This window comes from Mesoplodon mirus (assembly GCF_964341445.2).
Source record: "Mesoplodon mirus genome assembly, chromosome: 17".
Classification (NCBI taxonomy): domain Eukaryota; kingdom Metazoa; phylum Chordata; class Mammalia; order Artiodactyla; family Ziphiidae; genus Mesoplodon; species Mesoplodon mirus.
The window spans coordinates 24,724,666-24,742,515 of NC_138993.1; the positions used below are offsets into that span (position 1 = coordinate 24,724,666).

Consider the following 17,850-nt stretch of genomic DNA (forward strand, 5'->3'; position numbering starts at 1 on the left):
TATCGTTTCCTTCATTTCTTTTTCATTTATTTCTGATCTGATTTTTATGATTTCTTTCCTTCTGCTAACTTTAGGATGTTTTTGTTCTTCTTTCTCTAATTGCTTTAGGTGCAAGGTTAGGTTGTTTATTCGAGATGTTTCCTGTTTCTTAAGGTGGGATTGTATTGCTATAAACTTCCCTCTTAGAACTGCTTTTGCTGCATCCCATAGGTTTTGGGTTGTCGTGTCTCCATTGTCATTTGTTTCTAGGTATTTTTTAATTTCCTCTTTGATTTCTTCAGTTATCACTTCGTTATTAAGTAGTGTATTGTTTAGCCTCCATGTGTTTGTATTTTTTACAAATCTTTTCCTGTAATTGATATCTAGTCTCATAGCATTGTGGTCAGAAAAGATACTTGATACAATTTCAATTTTCTTAAATTTACCAAGGCTTGATTTGTGACCCAAGATATGATCTATCCTGGAGAATGTTCCATGAGCACTTGAGAAAAATGTGTATTCTGTTGTTTTTGGATGGAATGTCCTATAAATATCAATTAAGTCCATCTTGTTTAATGTATCATTTAAAGCTTGTGTTTCCTTATTTATTTTCATTTTGGAAGATCTGTCCATTGGTGAAAGTGGGGTGTTAAAGTCCCCTACTATGATTGTGTTACTGTCGATTTCTCCTTTTATGGCTGTTAGTATTTGCCTTATGTATTGAGGTGCTCCTATGTTGGGTGCATAAATATTTACAATTGTTATATCTTCTTCTTGGATCGATCCCTTGATCATTATGTAGTGTCCTTCTTTGTCTCTTCTAGTAGTCTTTATTTTAAGGTCTATTTTGTCTGATATGAGAATTGCTACTCCAGCTTTCTTTTGGTTTCCATTTGCATGGAATATCTTTTTCCATCCCCTTACTTTCAGTCTGTATGTGTCTCTAGGTCTGAAGTGGGTCTCTTGTAGACAGCATATATCTGGGTCTTGTTTTTGTATCCATTCAGCCAATCTGTGTCTTTTGGTGGGAGCATTTAGTCCATTTACATTTAAGGTAATTATCGATATGTATGTTCCTATTCCCATTTTCTTAATTGTTTTGGGTTCGTTATTGTAGGTCTTTTCCTTCTGTTGTGTTTCTTGCCTAGAGAAGTTCCTTTAGCATTTGTTGTAAAGCTGGTTTGGTGGTGCTGAACTCTCTCAGCTTTTGCTTGTCTGTAAACGTTTTAATTTCTCCATCAAATCTGAATGAGATCCTTGCTGGGTAGAGTAATCTTGGTTGCAGGTTTTTCTCCTTCATCACTTTAAGTATGTCCTGCCACTCCCTTCTGGCTTGTAGAGTTTCTGCTGAGAGATCAGCTGTTATCCTGATGGGGATTCCCTTGTGTGTTATTTGTTGTTTTTGCCTTGCTGCTTTTAATATGATTTCTTTGTGTTTAATTTTTGACAGTTTGATTAATATGTGTCTTGGCGTATTTCTCCTTGGATTTATTCTGTATGGGACTCTCTGTGCCTCCTGGACTTGATTAACTATTTCCTTTCCCATATTAGGGAAGTTTTCAACTATAATCTCTTCAAATATTTTCTCAGTCCCTTTCTTTTTCTCTTCTTCTTCTGGAACCCCTATAATTCGAATGTTGGTGCGTTTAATGTTGTCCCAGAGGTCTCTGAGACTGTCCTCTGTTCTTTTCATTCTTTTTTCTTTATTTTGCTCTGCAGCAGTTATTTCCACTATTTTATCTTCCACCTCACTTATCCGTTCTTCTGCCTCAGTTATTCTGCTATTGATCCCATCTAGAGTATTTTTCATTTCATTTATTGTGTTTTTAATCGATGCTTGATTCATCTTTAGTTCTTCTAGGTCCTTGTTAACTGTTTCTTGCATTTTGTCTATTCTATTTCCAAGATTTTGGATCTGGGAAATAGAATCTTGGATCATCTTTACCATCATTATTCTGAATTCTTTTTCAGGTAGACTGCCTATTATCTCTTCATTTGTTAGGTCTGGTGGGTTTTTATCTTGCTCCTTCTCCTGCTGTGTGTTTTTCTGTCTTCTCATTTTGCTTATGTTACTGTGTTTGGGGTCTCCTTTTTGCAGGCTGCAGGTTCGTAGTTCCCGTTGTTTTTGGTGTCTGTCCCCAGTGGCTAAGGTTGGTTTAGTGGGTTGTGTAGGCTTCCTGGTGGAGGGTACTAGTGCCTGTGCTCTGGTGGATGAGGCTGGATCTTGTCTTTTTGGTGGGCAGGTCCACGTCTGGTGGTGAGTTTTGGGGTGTCTGCGGCCTTTTTATGATTTTAGGCCACCTCTCTGCTAATGGGTGGCGTTGGTTTGCACAGATTTTTAAGTGAACATAAGTTTTTGCTTCACTTGGGTAAATACGTAGGAATGGCATTTTTATGTCATACGATAAAACTGCCCAACTGGTTTCCAGAATAGCAATACCATTTTGCATTCCTGTCAGCAATGGTGAAAGTTCCAGTTGCTCCGCCACCTTTTCAGTGCTTGGTATTGTCAGTTTTTCACCATTCTAGCAGGTGTGTAGTGATAACCTCATTATGATTTTAATTTGCATTTTCCCTAGTGCCAAATGATGTTGAGCATCTTTTCATATCTATCTTCTTTAGTGAAACGTCTCTTCAAATCTTTTCCCACTTTCTGAATTGGATTACTTGCTTTCTTTTTAATGATTTTTGAGTGTTCTTTATATATTCTACATATAAGTCCAGTATCAGATACATGCTTTCCAAACATTTTCTCCCATTTTGGTGAAGGGCCAAATCTCTTATGTTTTCTTCTAGAAATATCATATTTCTAGATTTTATACTTAGATTTGTACTCCACTTTGAGTTAATTTTCTTATATGACACAAGGTGTGGATTGAGACTCATTGTTTTGCATGGGGATAGTCAATTGTTCCAGTACCATTTGCTGAAAAGATTGTCCTTTTTCTACTCAGTTGTCTTTGGACCTCTTCAGAAAATCAACTGACCACATATGTGAGTCTGTTTATGGATTTTCGTTGGTGTTCCATTAATCTATATTGGGTTGGCCAAAAAGTTCGTTCGGGATTTTCCATAACATCTTCCATAAGATGGTACGGAAAAACCCAAACAAACTTTTTGGCCAACACAATATGTGTCTGTCCTTTCACTAATACCAGACTCTCTTGATAAAGGAGAGAATCTTTGTCATCATCCACACTTCATTCATTTTCACTGCTGTACATACAGCACAGCCAATTTATTCATCTGTTCTCTATTGGTACACATTTACGTTCTTCACAATTTTTTGCTATTACAAGTATTCTTGTACCAGTCTCCCTGTGTATATGTGTGGGGAGTCTGTAGGGTATATATCTAAGAGTGAAATTACCAAATTGTTACCCAAAGTTATTGTTCCAGCAGCATAAAAGATGAGGCTACTCTCCATCCCCATCTTCTCTTGCAAAGGTCAGACCTTTTATTGTGCACGTCCCTGATTTCTAGTAAGTTTGAGTATCTTTTTATATATTGTGATTTACTCTTCTGAAAATTGCCTGTTTATATATTTTTGCCATTTTTCTCTTGGTTGCTAAGAGTTTTATTTACCCTCATTTTTTAAGGTAATGTTCCTTAAATATTCCAAATGTATAGAAAGTGCTTAGGTTAATGCCTGACACAAAGGAATAATTTTTTTAATATATTTATTTATTTATTTTTGGCTGCATTGGGTCTTCGTTGCTGCGCACGGGCTTTCTCTAGTTGCGGCGAGCAGGGGCTACTCTTCGTTGCGGTGCGTGGGCTTCTTATTGCGGTGGCTTCTCTTGTTGCAGAGCACGGGCTCTAGGTGTACGGGCTTAGTTGCTCTGCGGCATGGGGGATCTTCCTGGACCAGGGCTCGGACCTGCATCCCCTGCATTGGCAGGCAGATTCTTAACCACTGCACCACCATGGAAGCCCAGGAAGAATTTTTTAAATGTGGGCTGTAAAAAAAAAACAAAAAAAATCCTAAGAGAATGGTAAAGGGAGATCTCAGGATGCCAGCTGCGCACAGGCCTAGGGATCAACCAGTTAAGATTAGAAAAGTTGAGATTTCAGGAGAGATGCCTCCAAGAAAGTGAAGTTGATAAACCCAACTATTTGAACACATTAAGAAATTTTGACATAGGGAAAACTTCGAGGATGAATTTGTGCTAGGTACATGAAAAAGTAAACCAACAACAAAGCATGATTATTAACTCTATGAAAAGAAAAAGCAATAATACTATGATAAGACATAGCTCGGCTGTAAAGAGCATTTATATAATCATAACAACATAAGTGCTGGATGTTAATCTAATGAAAAATTATCATATAAATATACGGAGGGATGGGAAAAATGAGATGGTAGGCAGGGGGAGGGGTATGTGAAAACAGGTAAACTCTCATCTTATGTGGTGAGAAGTCAATAAATAATGCCTAAAACTAAAACATAAAGACAGCACCATAAGGATGAAGGTGAATACCAAAGGAACAGCTTTAAAAAGTTGAAAGCATCTCTGGGAGCAGAAAATGAAGGGTGAGAGGAGTAAAGTCAAGGCTGATGATTTTTTCCTTCAGTCTGTTTGACTCTTTAATCTATGTGCCTATAGATCTCTAATGATAATTCAAACTAAATTAATCTTTTTAAAGTAAATAGAATCCCACCACCTAATTAGTCAGGAACTAATGCACATCAGCCTTTTATTAAAGAAATCAATAGCAATTGTAAAGGCTACTCTCCCGGTGGCTTTTACAGAGATGGTATAAGTTGTGGTTAATGCAGATGGGGAAAGATTTACTGCTTTCTTTCAATCATTTTCCTTCTAGTTAAATGTTAGCTTTTTTTTTTACTTTAAATCACAGGCCTCAGCTCTTTAAATACAAAATAATGACTCTTGATTGAAAGCAGTGTACTGTTTTCTGAACTTTGATTAAATTCAAAGATTTGGTATCCGCACAATCTCAGGGCACATATCCCTCTTTTAATCTGTGAACACAGAAGTGCATTTATCCTAGTAGTTAACAGAAGTACATCAAATTACATTGCTTGAAGGAGTGAATTTTTTATGTAATTTCATCTTCCTTCTGAAAATGCTCTTGGTTACTTTGTCTGACGGTTTTTATACCCCCTCCTAACCTTGGCACTGTGCATCTAAGCTGTCCCCACTCTATATGGGAACTGCACACTAAATGCTGCAGCAGTGACTTGCCTTTAATCATTAGTGACCTAATCCTGAAATATAATTTATACCTCTCTTCGAAATCCACCTAGATTATAAATGTAATGGAAATTTACTGAACCTCCATCCTCTCTACAGTTTTGAAACACTTAAAATGGATAGACAAGGATTTGGCTAAGTTTGGAGGGAAATCTGGCCATGGTTTTCACTTCCTTAATTCAATCACGTATTCTAAGCTGATTTATTTTCAAATCCAGAAACATTAATTCTGATTATTTTTCAAGCCTTACCATTACCACCATCACTACCACCACCCTTAAAGTGCTTTATAGCCACAAATTGCCTTTTCTGATACGTGAAAATATGTTTTAGCACAAGGAATAAAATTCTTGCTTTCTCCTTCCTGAAATAGGCACAGCCATTATTGCATTTTCTCATCCTCTTTATGACATGGAATTAACTTGCACATTGAAAAAAAGAAAGAAAGAAAGCTGTAGAAAGAAAGATACTTAAAATATGTTGGCTTACTTTGCTTTCTCAGGCAGTCCAAAAGCACTGGTGGCGGTAGCTCAGCCTAATACTACTACTTGTGAAAAGGAGAGTGCGTGTAAGTGGCAGGCCAGATGCAACTGGCTAGCTAGGCAGCGCTAGTCAGCCCAACCGCTTCAATAACTGGTCATTTTTGGCAAAGAACCAGGGTCTATAAGTAATTCAACCCACTTCAGTTAGGTGCTAGCCGCCAGGAACTGTCAAAAATGATATATGGTGCAAAACTTCGTCCAAGACTGACCTTATATCCCAGGCAGCGTTTCCAATGCAGGTGGTGCATGACTTACAATAAGCATGTTGGCTTTATACAAATGGCTATCTGAGGATGGCCAATTCAGCTGGGTGGTCGGGTTACCATAGTAACTCTCTTTCCTTATTCTCTGCTGTCCGTGGACATCACTTTCCCTTCCTCCTGCCTCCTTTTGCCCTCTGGGACCACTCCGTGCCTAGCTCTGCAGCTCATACCTGGCCCCAGGGCTGTGATTCCCACCCTAGAATCCTTTCGAAGTCCCTCCTGTGTATCCCCAGTGCTTCGTATAGTGTCTGGTGCAAAGTAAGCTCAATCACGTTTGTTGAATAAGTAAGAGATATATTGAGGTTTTCAGATGGCCTACTCAAAAACCTTCAGCAGCAAACATGAAATTAAAATGCCAAGTTTCTTATTTTTTGTAAACTACATTGGATAAATTCAATGTGGACATTCCGGATATCTCATTCTAATCAGAAATTATAATAAGAGGTAGACAACAGACAAAAATCTTTAAGAGTATGGGTTCTTTGTAGGGGGATTTTTTTTTAAAGGAGACATTGGTGGCCAAGATTTTGTAAAATAAAGCATTTTTAAATTGTTGCCTTACGGTCAGCTCAGGTAGGACCTTTGTGGAGTGGTGGGCAGAGCAGAGATGTTAAAGCCAGAAGAAAGGCCTGATTTTGAAAGCCTTCTCTATCACTATCCAGGCAAGTCCCGTTATTTTACCACCTCTGTTAAGTCTCTACTTCCTCATCTCTCAAACAGGAATCCAAGGTCTTTGTTGTTGTCAGTGTTAAAAACACTATCTATAACGATTGAGCAGTGGGCTTCCCTGGTAGCGCAGTGGTTGAGAGTCCGCCTGCCGATGCAGGGGACGCAGGTTCGTGCCCCGGTCCGGGAAGATCCCACATGCCGCAGAGCGGCTAGGCCCCTGAGCCATGGCCGCTGAGCCTGCGCATCCGGAGCCTGTGCTCCGCAACAGGAGAGGCCACAACAGTGAGAGGCCCGCGTACCGCAAAAAAAAAAAGAATAAGCAGTGTTCCTGATGCAGTATTCCTGACACAGTGGTGGCAGCTGGTGATGATGAGCATGGTGGTGGTACTCAGGGCTTTGGGGAAAAAGTCAGTAAACGCCTGGAATTTGCTGGGAAACAGCTCTAGAATTGGAGTTGAGGGGACTCTGTTCCCCCATGTCTCATCACCCTCTCCTTCCCCGCCTTTTCATATTCTTCATGACCCAGAGTCCTCGCCCCACTGCCCAGTCCTCACCTCACCTTTTCTTGTCTTGAAGGGTCCTAATAATAACAGCCACTGTGGGTGGAGCAACTACTAACTGGGTGCAAATTATGTTTATGATGCTCAGATGCTGTCGTCATCCCCATTTTACAAATGATGAAGGCAGGTCTCAGAGAACTAACTTGGCCAGCGTAAAACATAGTTAGGAAATATCAGAGCTAGGATTTCCTACCAGGCCAGTCCAATTTCAAAGTAGGTGCTGACTCCACTGTGTTATACCATTGTTGTGATTTCCTGGAAAGGAAAAAGAGAATTCAAATGATGAAATATTTTCAGATAAACTGTAAGTGCTAAAATAAAACATTGACCCATCTGGGGAAGCTATCAAAGAAAATGAAAGGAATTTAGGTAATGCTCTTGACAGTAAAGAATCACTAACATGCATCTATTTCACAGTCTCTGTATTTCCCTGACTAAAACATAATTCTGAGAGTCTAGCCTCAAGGCTGGAATTGGCCAGCCCAGGACCTTTTCAAGTGGGTCCCAGAGTTCTGCTTTATGCTAGTGATAACTTCATTCCACTTTTAGCAGCATCCATGCTTTCTTTAGGTCCTTTTTTTGTATCATGCAGTAATTTAACACTCGGCTCGTGTCTTGACTTGTTTGCAGATGTTATCCCTCCACAAACAGCTGGTTATATAGAAGTCACTGATCTCCAATCAAAGAGACTCCGATACATCCCTATTCCTGGGTAATCTGTTTTCACCTTTGTTCTTAGCTTGTGTGTCAGATTAAAAAAATGAGTGAATTCTTATCATGTACTCTGAATAAATGTGTGCTTTTTGCTTCCTTAAATAGCAAGCTCTTTTTTGTTTTTTTCAATTACAGTTGGTTTATATCTTGCTGTCCTGCATTCCTTTTTTTTTTTTTTTGGCCATGCCGCACAGCATACGGGATCTTAGTTCCCCAACCAGGGATCAAACCCATGCCCCCTGCAGTGGAAGCACGGTGTCTTAACCACTGGATTGCCAGGGAAGTCCCTGTTCTGCATTCTTTACTGCCATTTTTATTTTCATTTTGGGAAAATGTTCATATGTTACCTAGTCTAACAGCCTTCAAGCCTTCGTTTTTCCTTTCTGATCTGTCCTAATGATAAATTTTTTTGAAACAGCATTTTTTAGTACAGCAAAAATTTTCATATTTATTAGCTCTGTATATTAGTTTTCTGAGGTAAATGTATTCAAGATGTCAAAGGAATTTAAATAGCATTGGTTTAACACTGTTTTTAAACATGTAACCGAGCATCTACCATTGTGAAGTCTATACAGTAGCCAAAGGATTCCAGAGATTTGGAATGGAACTCCTTACCACTGGCTGCTTTTATTACTGTTCAGCAGTGGAAGCAAAGCATTCAAACTAACTAGACTAAGGGTCTAAAAGGAGAAACAATGATGCTCCATCTCTTCCTTGACAGACACATGTGTCCTCACCTGTAGCCCATCCCTTTCTGGATGCATCCATGCCTGATCTCCCTTTCTCAACCTAAGTGTGTGCCTGCTTTGGTATAGATTGATGTACATCCCCTCCTAACATGTACTCCCTCACAAGCAACTGAGACCTCACAACACAGTGGTTAAAGGCTCACCCAAAATCCTGGGTAAAGGAGCCTGGAGAGGCTTCCAATGTCATAGGAAGGCCAGCCACACCTGTCAGTCACCCAAACGTCACCAGACCTCCTGTTGACCCACGCCTCCAACTCCCAGAAGAAAATTGCTCAGCATGACAGTACAAAATAACTCAGAAACACAGTTTCATTTCTTAGGACCTTTTAGTCAGGTTCGAGAAATATGAAGAATAAAAGTATTATCCAAAGAAATAGATTTACTTGTTCCAACATATATAAGAATACCTTCTTGGAACATCTTAATGTGTCAGTTTAATGAAAAATAGCTTTTCGTCATTTGGGGGAATTTCTTATTCCATTGTACGCTCATTAAAACATACTATTAGTTCAAGTAGCAAAAGAAAAGAACAACTTTTTTTTTTACATTTCTAAAGCATGATGATTTTTTTCAATATTTCTCTTAATTTCTCCCTAATTGGCCCTAGTTTTTTATTTCAGTACTTTTCTCTGTTAACTTTCTGTATGAACCATATGTTATACCTGCCGTAGAAGTAACATCTGGAAGGGCAGCTATACATATTCAGCCAGTGTCAGCTGATCACCACCATACTTCATTCATTTAGTGCTGTGCTGTCCAATAGAAATAGAATGTCAGCCATATATGTAATTTTTTTTTTTTTTCGGTACACGGGCCTCTCACTGTTGTGGCCTCTCCCGTTGCGGAGCACAGGCTCTGGACGCGCAGGCTCAGCGGCCATGGCTCACGGGCCCAGCCGCTCCGCAGCATGTGGGATCTTCCCGGACCGGGGCACAAACCCGTGTCCCCTGCATCGGCAGGCGGACTCTCAACCACTGCGCCACCAGGGAAGCCCCATATATGTAATTTTATGTTCTTAGTAGTCACATTAGAAAAGTAAAAAAAGAAACAGGTGAAATTACCTTTAATAGTGTTTTATTTAACCCATTATATTTAAAGTATTACTATTTTGACATGTATTTAATATAAACATTTTAATAATACTTGACATTCCTTTTTTCTTCTGCGTCTTTGAAACCCAGTATGTATTTTACATTTACAGAACATCTCAATTTGGACTTGCCATATTTCAAATGCCACGTGGTTTAGAGTCTGTTCATTATCAGTATATCCTGAGTTTCTCTTGAGATTAACTGTTGCCGTTTTTGGCATATATGTAATCCAAGGGAACAACCCATCTGGATTTCAGTTTTGTTGCTGGTTGCTTAAATTTAGTATTTTGCTAGATAGCAGGAATTTTCCATTTGAAGACTAACTTCAAATAATAGAAAACACAGTAAAACTATATGTGACTGCAGGGCCAAAATGAATACATCACTTTCACTCTCAGTAAAATGTGAGTATTATTCCTCAAATTTTTATATTATTTGCATTTGTAAAATGATACTACTTAGCTCTGATATATGGGAGTATATAAATCTGGGCTTCACTCTACTATAATTCTATGTATTCCTTAAAGACTTTGTTATTATATATAAGGGGAATGTGCATTTTTTTAAAAAGGTAAAGAAGAGATTCTAGACCTGGTGTGCAAGTTGTAGTAAATATGTGATATCTTCAAGCACATTTTTGACATACTGAAGAAATTGCCCCTGTAAATTTAAAGTTTCATGGTGGAGAGTTAAATAAGCAACCAGTAGGTACTGTGCTCAATAGAATCATACATATTGAGCACTTGTGGCAGAATTTCAAACATCATACGTGGAGAAATTTCATTACTCTTGAGTAGCCTTTTACTTCACCATCTGTACCTACTAATTCTTTTCCTAAGGCAAATATTTTTTGAGAGAGCACCATGAGATGACTCCTGTATTATATCAAATGTTATCTTCATTGAGTCCTTCTAGTACTGCAAAGTAGTTCTGAAACACTTCTTCCATCCTACTGTTTTTGTTCTCTTCATATAAACATTTTCTAAGACTTCCATATTCCACAATGGCTGGCTTTGTCACTCTGTGTTTAGTATCTACTAAGGCAGACTGATAAAAAGGCTAAAGTCGCCTTGATTTATTCTTTAGTATATTATAAGAATTTACCCACTATATAGTAGTTTTGTGGTTTTAACAAATCTACATTGATAGTGTATTATGTTTTTATTATCTATTAGATCATCCCTTTAGACCATTTATTTCATACAGAAAATATCAGATGTATTTAGAGAGCCAACACTGGTAATTAGAATTTATAATCTGTGTTTCTTTTGTATAGTGAAAGCTCTACTGAGGTAAAGGAAGTGTGCAGTTGACTCTTATAGGCAAAAGTTGCACTCCTAGAAATGACTATTTCTGATATATAATATCAGAAATAGGTATAGGTATGAAATATATAATATGAGAAATATATAAATTCTTTATTATAAATCCATATAACTTTCTAAGTTAGAGAAGGCAAAATATTAAATATAAATGCAATTAAGGCACATAAACAAGACATCAGTTTCAGCACTGACCTTAGACCCCTAAGGAGTGTGTCCAGCGCTGAGGGTATGTGAGGTGTCAGTTGGTATAGAGTTTCTTTCTTCCTGACAGTGAATGCTAATGTCATCCAGGATCTACAAATACAGGAATATGTAAATAACCAGTAAATAACTATGTATTTTTTCCTTACATGTGGATCTGTTGGTATCTTATCTTTTAATTGTGCTTACTATCAGAATGTTTTGTTAAAACATTACTTTTCTTACTGAAGTATAGTTAATTTACAATGTTGCGTTAGTTTCAAGTGTAAGCAAAGTGATTCACATATACATATATATATATTCTTTTTCAGATTCTTTTCCGTTATAGGTTTTTACAAGATATTGAGTATAGTTCCCTGTACTGTACAGTAGGTCCTTGTTGTTTAACTATGAGAATTCTTTGTAGGGAGTTTAATGATCCTAAATCAGGTTAAACTAACTTCATTACCTGGACTTCACTGGTTGAACACTGATTTCTTTTGCAGATCAGACTTTCTCTCACCATATACCACGTGGCTATCTACTATCTCGGACACAGATGCACTGCTGGCTGAGTGGGGCAAAGGTGGCGTTGTCACTGTTGACATGGGAGGTCGCATCCGGCTTTGGGAAACTGGACTGGAACATCTGCAGCGGTCACTCATGGAATGGAGAAACATGATTGGACAAGAAGGTGACAGACTTATGCAGGTACCACTTGAATTGACCTTACCTCTTAAGGGTGCACGTTCAGTTATAAATTCATTCATTTAGTTGCAAATGCCACAGTCATGGAAACTCCCGGCCCAGTGACTCAAATGTAGTTTACTTAAATAGCTAAAATAATTTTGGGACTCATAATAGAAAAAGACAGATCTATCCTTCTAGATAGAGAAAAAGTAAAAATGTGCCTTTTTTGTCTGTCAGTGCTTAAATATATAGGTTCCTCACCTCACAACATGCAAATACAATCATCAACTTTTATTTTTTAACCTTAAGCATTAATCAGTTTCCAGCACCACCTTTGCATCTGTTCTCACTTCTGCCATTGTCGTCAGCATCGCCCCATGCTACCAAGGAAACAGAAATACTGAGCATCTAAAACGCAGCACGTTAGTATAAGGCCAAAACGTTTAGACTAGAGAAGATAAGAAGAACTATGCATCCAGTAGAGATGTGCTTTTACCAACCTCATTTCCAGAGAATGGAAGTTTAGCAGCCATAATAAGTAGACCCAACCCTGCACTAGCAAGAAATATGGGAACAGGTCACCACAGAGGGAGGAAGCTCCACAGCTCCAGAAATGACTCAGTCACCAACTAATCTAGCTGCTGTCTGGAACTAATGTGAGCAGTGAGGAAGGCTGTGTACCCATAGATACTAAACCGTATTATAAAAGGATTTCTTTTATTTGTAATTTATTTATTTTAACCTTCAGAGGAAAACTTCTTTGTTTACATTTCATTTTTATCCAGCAAAAAGAAAGGTAGGTTCCTGCCAACTCTGTTGCTCTGTAAAGAACCAGTTAACGAGATAAGAAATTTCTACAAATTACTCCATTGATATCTGATTAACAATGACTATTTTCTGTGGTTATTTTTGTGATATTCCTTAGAGGAGAAATATATGTGTGTGTGTGTGTGTGTGTGTGTATTTGTAAATGATTAATACATATTCCTAGATTATAGGAACATTTTGAAAATTGCAAACCAATATAGGCCAGCAGCCCCAAATCCTTTTGAAAGGGTATGAGTATATTAATTTAATTAAGCTAAAACAAATGTATTACTCTAAAATAAACATGTCATTAAGTGCAGTGGATCTATCACAGTAACAGGCTGAATGTTGGTCACTATCCATAAGAGTAATTAGAAAATTAATTAACTATGGTTCTGCTTCTTTCATTATTCTGAAGATTAGTTTCTTCTCCCTTTGAATTAAGCTCCTCTTTTCATTACAGTAATTGATGCCTAATAGTAAGTACTATTGTGTTCGAATTTCTTATATTTTATTTCAGTTTCTCATGTGTTATAACAAGGTTATAACAATTAAGTTTATCTTTGACAATAGAACTTTTAAAAGGAGTGTCACTCGTGATTTTGATAACGGGTCTTCACTGGTACAAAAATTAACCCCTTTTTGTGTTTTAACCATGTAACTCTCCTCTTCCCAGTGACTTTCCTGCCTCTGTTGTACATTTTTATATCTCCAGCTCTTAGCATGATGATTGGTACACAGTAGACAAATATGCTTGTTTATACTCATATATACGAAATTGAAGCTTTTTGACAACAAATGGAATTCTTTTAACTGTCTCAGTTCATCAGTTGTAACTAAATAAGTATTGAATGAATATATATAGTTCCTAAGTTAGAAATGAACAGAAATATAGTATCTAACATCTCAAAAATAATCAAAATACTCCGCTATATTGTACAAGGCAGTATCTGATTCTTCTACAAACCAAACATTTTCTAAGAAATGTATAACTTTGTGTCTCCAGTTCAAAGTGCAGCTATAATAGAAATAAGACTTATTCAGTAATAGAGTTACATAATTCAGAATTGAATGATAGTTCCTTTTGTAAAATTAGAATGTTACCTAACATTCTCCTTCCATCTCTGATGTTCCTTGATCCATTTTGTTGATATTGAAAATATACACTTACATACATACTCAAACTGAGAAGCAAATTATGAGCATATATCTTTATGTCTAAACAGACAGAAGTCATTGTCCAAATAATCTGCCGTTGTTGTAACTTTTGGTCACACCTCTTCCTCCTCACTGCTTGGTAAATAATGAGACAGCATACTTAATTGCTTTTACTTAGACCAGCTTATGTTACTATTTACAAGTAGTTTGTACAACCAAATCTAAATATGAATCATTCCAGGAGCCATGGTAATAACAAGCAAAAATGTGTCTTTTACAGCTACCTTCCTAACCAATCCGTCAACCTACTCCTCATTTATGGACCCTTTATTCAACATTGGTCTACTCCTGATCTGGGCTCTTGGAAAATACCTTCCATAGAAGTACTGAGAAAAGAGAATAGGTTCTCAGTACCATACCTATCACTTGCTGACTGCCAGCAGCTTCCCTGTCAATGGCAGAGTAACCTGATCTCCATCTAGTGGCCAAATGGACTTACGTTACATCATAGAAATTAAAAGGCCTGGTTTACGCTCCAGTAGTTTGTGGCAGCCTCAGACCTGCTGTTAGGGGAGATTTATACAAGTCTCTTCAGCGGTTCCTACTGGTCATGAGATGCTCCTTTAGGTCAACAGTGAAGGCCAGGCAGAAAATCTGCCATGCCATTCACCACTTATTGACCCCCATCTTTCCCTGATTCCTTTGCCTGGTGTCAAAAGAACTGTTTTATCTTTAGATAAACTGTCAGTTACATGTTTTATCCCTATTCTTTATGACTTTGCTACATTTCAGCCTTCTTGAGGTATTAGCTTTGAAGCCATTGTTGCTTTGAATTTTTGTTTTTGTTTAATGTATTCATTGATAGTTTTCTTTAATGAGTACAGCTTGCAAGAGAGTTTTGTTTGTTTGTTTTGTTTGTTTATGCGGTACGCGGGCCTCTCGCTGTTGCGGCCTCTCCCGTTGCGGAGCACAGGCTCCGGACGCGCAGGCCCAGCGGCCATGGCTCACGGGCCCAGCCGCTCCGCGGCATGTGGGATCTTCCCGGACCGGGGCAGGAACACGCGTTCCCTGCATCGGCAGGCGGACTCTGGACCACTGCGCCACCAGGGAAGCCCAAGAGAGGATTTTTTGAGCTTCATGTAAACTGTGTTCATTAATTTTACATGCTTTGATAGGAACGTGTTTTTCTTATAGTAAAACAACTGTAACAAACTCAAAGTATCACTATAACTGTAGTCTAAGAACCCATTATTAGAACTCATATTTACTACTGTTAGACTCGATATTTTCAGAAGCACAGGTTAATTATAAGCAAAATTTTTCTGACTAGGTTTTATAGTGTTCTCTATAAAGCATAGTTTTCATATTTTTATTTAGTTACATTTGGATTCCTCCCAAGAAGGCTACACCACAGTTTTCCTCAGAAATCAAATCATCTTCTCTAAAAAGCTCCTGGTGACTCTTCTTATGGGAGCAAAAAGGCTAAAAGATTACAGTTTTCAAATGTTATTGTCTAATTACAATAAACTAATCAGAAACTAAATCATTCATATATTACTCGTAGAATCTCTTTGAGGCCTTTGAATAATACTTCCTTAACTGTATACTTTAAAACTTGACAGAATCTTTGAAACAGTGTGGGACTGGAACTTATTGATCCTTATAATTAAGATAGTGCCTGGTACACAATAGATACGGTAAATACTGAAAATAGAGAGAGGCATAGACAAAAATACATAGAAAAGATAACCAGTTTATACTAAGCACCTCTAATCTTTCAAAGAAGATATTCTAGGAATATGAGTAAATGTCATCTGCTGTACTTTGGTAACTAGGCCTAGCCTTTTCTTTAACTACACATCCAACGCTTATGATTTTTTTTTTTTTTTTTTTTTTGCGGTACGCGGGCCTCTCACTGTTGTGGTCTCTCCCGTTGCGGAGCACAGTCACCAGACGCGCAGGCTCAGCGGCCATGGCTCACGGGCCCAGCCGCTCCGCGGCATGTGGGATCTTCCCGGACCGGGGCACGAACCCGTGTCCCCTGCATCGGCAGGTGGACTCTCAACCACTGCGCCACCAGGGAAGCCCCCTTATGATTTTTTAAGAATGTTAAGGCCCACTTCCAGTCTTGGAAACCACAAGATTATTTAATTGGTACTCTATTAGTAAATTTAGTTTTTGACTCTACAAGCTACATTATCTCCAGATCTTCTGTGAAAGTTTGCAATTCTTTGTTCTTCTTAAGGAGCATAGTCCACTCTTGTACTTCACTCTTAGCGTTGGTCAGCAGTTCTGAAAACACTTAACAGTCTGATTAAGTGGCTCATTGTTATAGAGTGATACACATTTTATAGGACTGTTACATGTACATATATCGTTCGGAATCTTCCTTGGCCCAGAAAGGCAATACTTCTTAAAATTTTTGTTTATAATTTCCCACCATATCTCCTAGTGATATATCAGTAGAAGTGGTTTTCATCAAGATGGTCTAGCTATTTGCCTATGTGGTAACACTTGGGCAAGGCCTCTAATGATTTTTCCTTTGTTTATTGCTGTTAGAGAAATCCCAACCATAGAAATTCATTTTGAATCTAGACTTTGAATAAGGTGTTCAGGCTTACCTAATGAAAATGCAGGATCCCCTGGAGAGTGTACTACCCAGTAGTGTGCTGACAGCCCAGCTCTCTGGCAGGTGAGGGGCAGTTTACAATGTTTGCCAGTTTTCAAGATGTAAATACTCCCTCCATGGCTGATTTGAAGCTACCAGAGGTTAACAATCTACCCACAAAGTCTCCGAATATTTAGTAAGCATCTCTCGCAAACTAGTACAATCCGCTTCCAGCATGCCCCTGGCTTGATTAAGCCTTTAACTAACTCCCCAAGGAGAATTATGACAGTTACCTGACTGCAGGGTCCTTCAGAAATAAGACAATGTAAATGTGGTTAAGAAGAGAGAAAGGCAAAAGAAAAGGGAAAGAGGTACTGAGAACACAGATAAGATGGTGTCATGATATCTCTGGGAGATGTGGAAGCCTACAGTTGTCCCAGTTACAGATTAGCAACGCTCTTCTTGAACAAAGAATTCAGTTTGAGCAAAGAATTGGAGAGAAGTCTATACTCAAGTGGGATAACACTCATGGGTTCGTGCATAAGGGCCTCCTTTCTTATAAACTCTTTCAGAAGGAAATTGCCAGTCGATTTTTACATTCCTCCAGAAGTAATGCTTCCATTGGATCACAAATTTGTCAGTAATTGCTAAATGTAACTAAAATTAAATCAGCAACCACCTTCCCAAGACAAGCAAATCAACAAGTTTATGAGTTTAAAGAGGCCATGAGTTTTCATTAAACTTTTGTGTGTATCCAACAAAAAAGATAACCATAAAAATTATGAGGGCTTCCCTGGTGGTGCAGTGGTTGGGAATCTGCCTGCCAATGCAGGGGACGTGGGTTCGAGCCCTGGTCTGGGAGGATCCCACATGCCGCGGAGCAACTGGGCCCGTGAGGCATAACTACTGAGCCTGCGCGTCTGGAGCCTGTGCTCCGCAATGGGAGAGGCCGCGATAGTGAGAGGCCCACGCGCCGCGAAGAAGAGTGGCCCCCGCTTGCCACAACTAGAGAAAGCCCTCACACAGAAACGAAGACCCAACACAGCTATAAATAAATAAATAAATAAATAATTTTTTTAAAAAAAATATGAAAATCATGGGTATTAGAGTTTTAAAGTAATGCTAAAAATAGAAATATCATTTAGCTTTTACATTTTAGAAAAGGCCTAAACTCAGGTAATTGCTTTTCAAATCATCAGCAGCAGAAATATTTCAACTCCTTTCTCTCATGACAGACCTTAAGATCATTATTTTATATACTATATCCCCATTGCATACTGTTTGACAATATAATCAGCA

The 17,850-nt window shown here is 38.3% G+C and overlaps 1 protein-coding gene and 1 long non-coding RNA gene across 7 annotated transcripts in view; one reads left to right on the forward strand and one right to left on the reverse strand.

The window, feature by feature from the left end:
* VWA8 (von Willebrand factor A domain containing 8) overlaps positions 1 to 17,850 on the forward strand; it is a 369,162-nt gene that overhangs the window by 258,511 nt on the left and 92,801 nt on the right. For all 4 annotated transcript variants that reach the window (XM_082602373.1, XM_082602374.1, XM_082602375.1 and 1 more), the window contains exons 36-37: positions 7,860 to 7,941; positions 11,795 to 11,999. In XM_082602373.1, coding sequence (XP_082458499.1) covers positions 7,860 to 7,941; positions 11,795 to 11,999 — 287 coding nt within the window. The remainder of the gene's footprint in view (positions 1 to 7,859; positions 7,942 to 11,794; positions 12,000 to 17,850) is intronic.
* LOC309792660 overlaps positions 3,680 to 17,850 on the reverse strand; it is a 42,918-nt gene continuing 28,747 nt past the window's right edge. For 2 of the 3 annotated variants that reach the window (XR_014291751.1, XR_014291752.1), the window contains 5 exons: positions 11,758 to 11,936; positions 11,301 to 11,402; positions 9,355 to 9,444; positions 7,423 to 7,484; positions 3,680 to 3,938 (listed from right to left, as the gene is read on the reverse strand). This is a non-coding gene — a long non-coding RNA (uncharacterized lncRNA). Of the gene's footprint in view, positions 3,939 to 7,228; positions 7,485 to 9,354; positions 9,445 to 11,300; positions 11,403 to 11,757; positions 11,937 to 17,850 lie in introns of all 3 variants that reach the window. The other variant, XR_014291753.1, reaches the window with a different exon arrangement.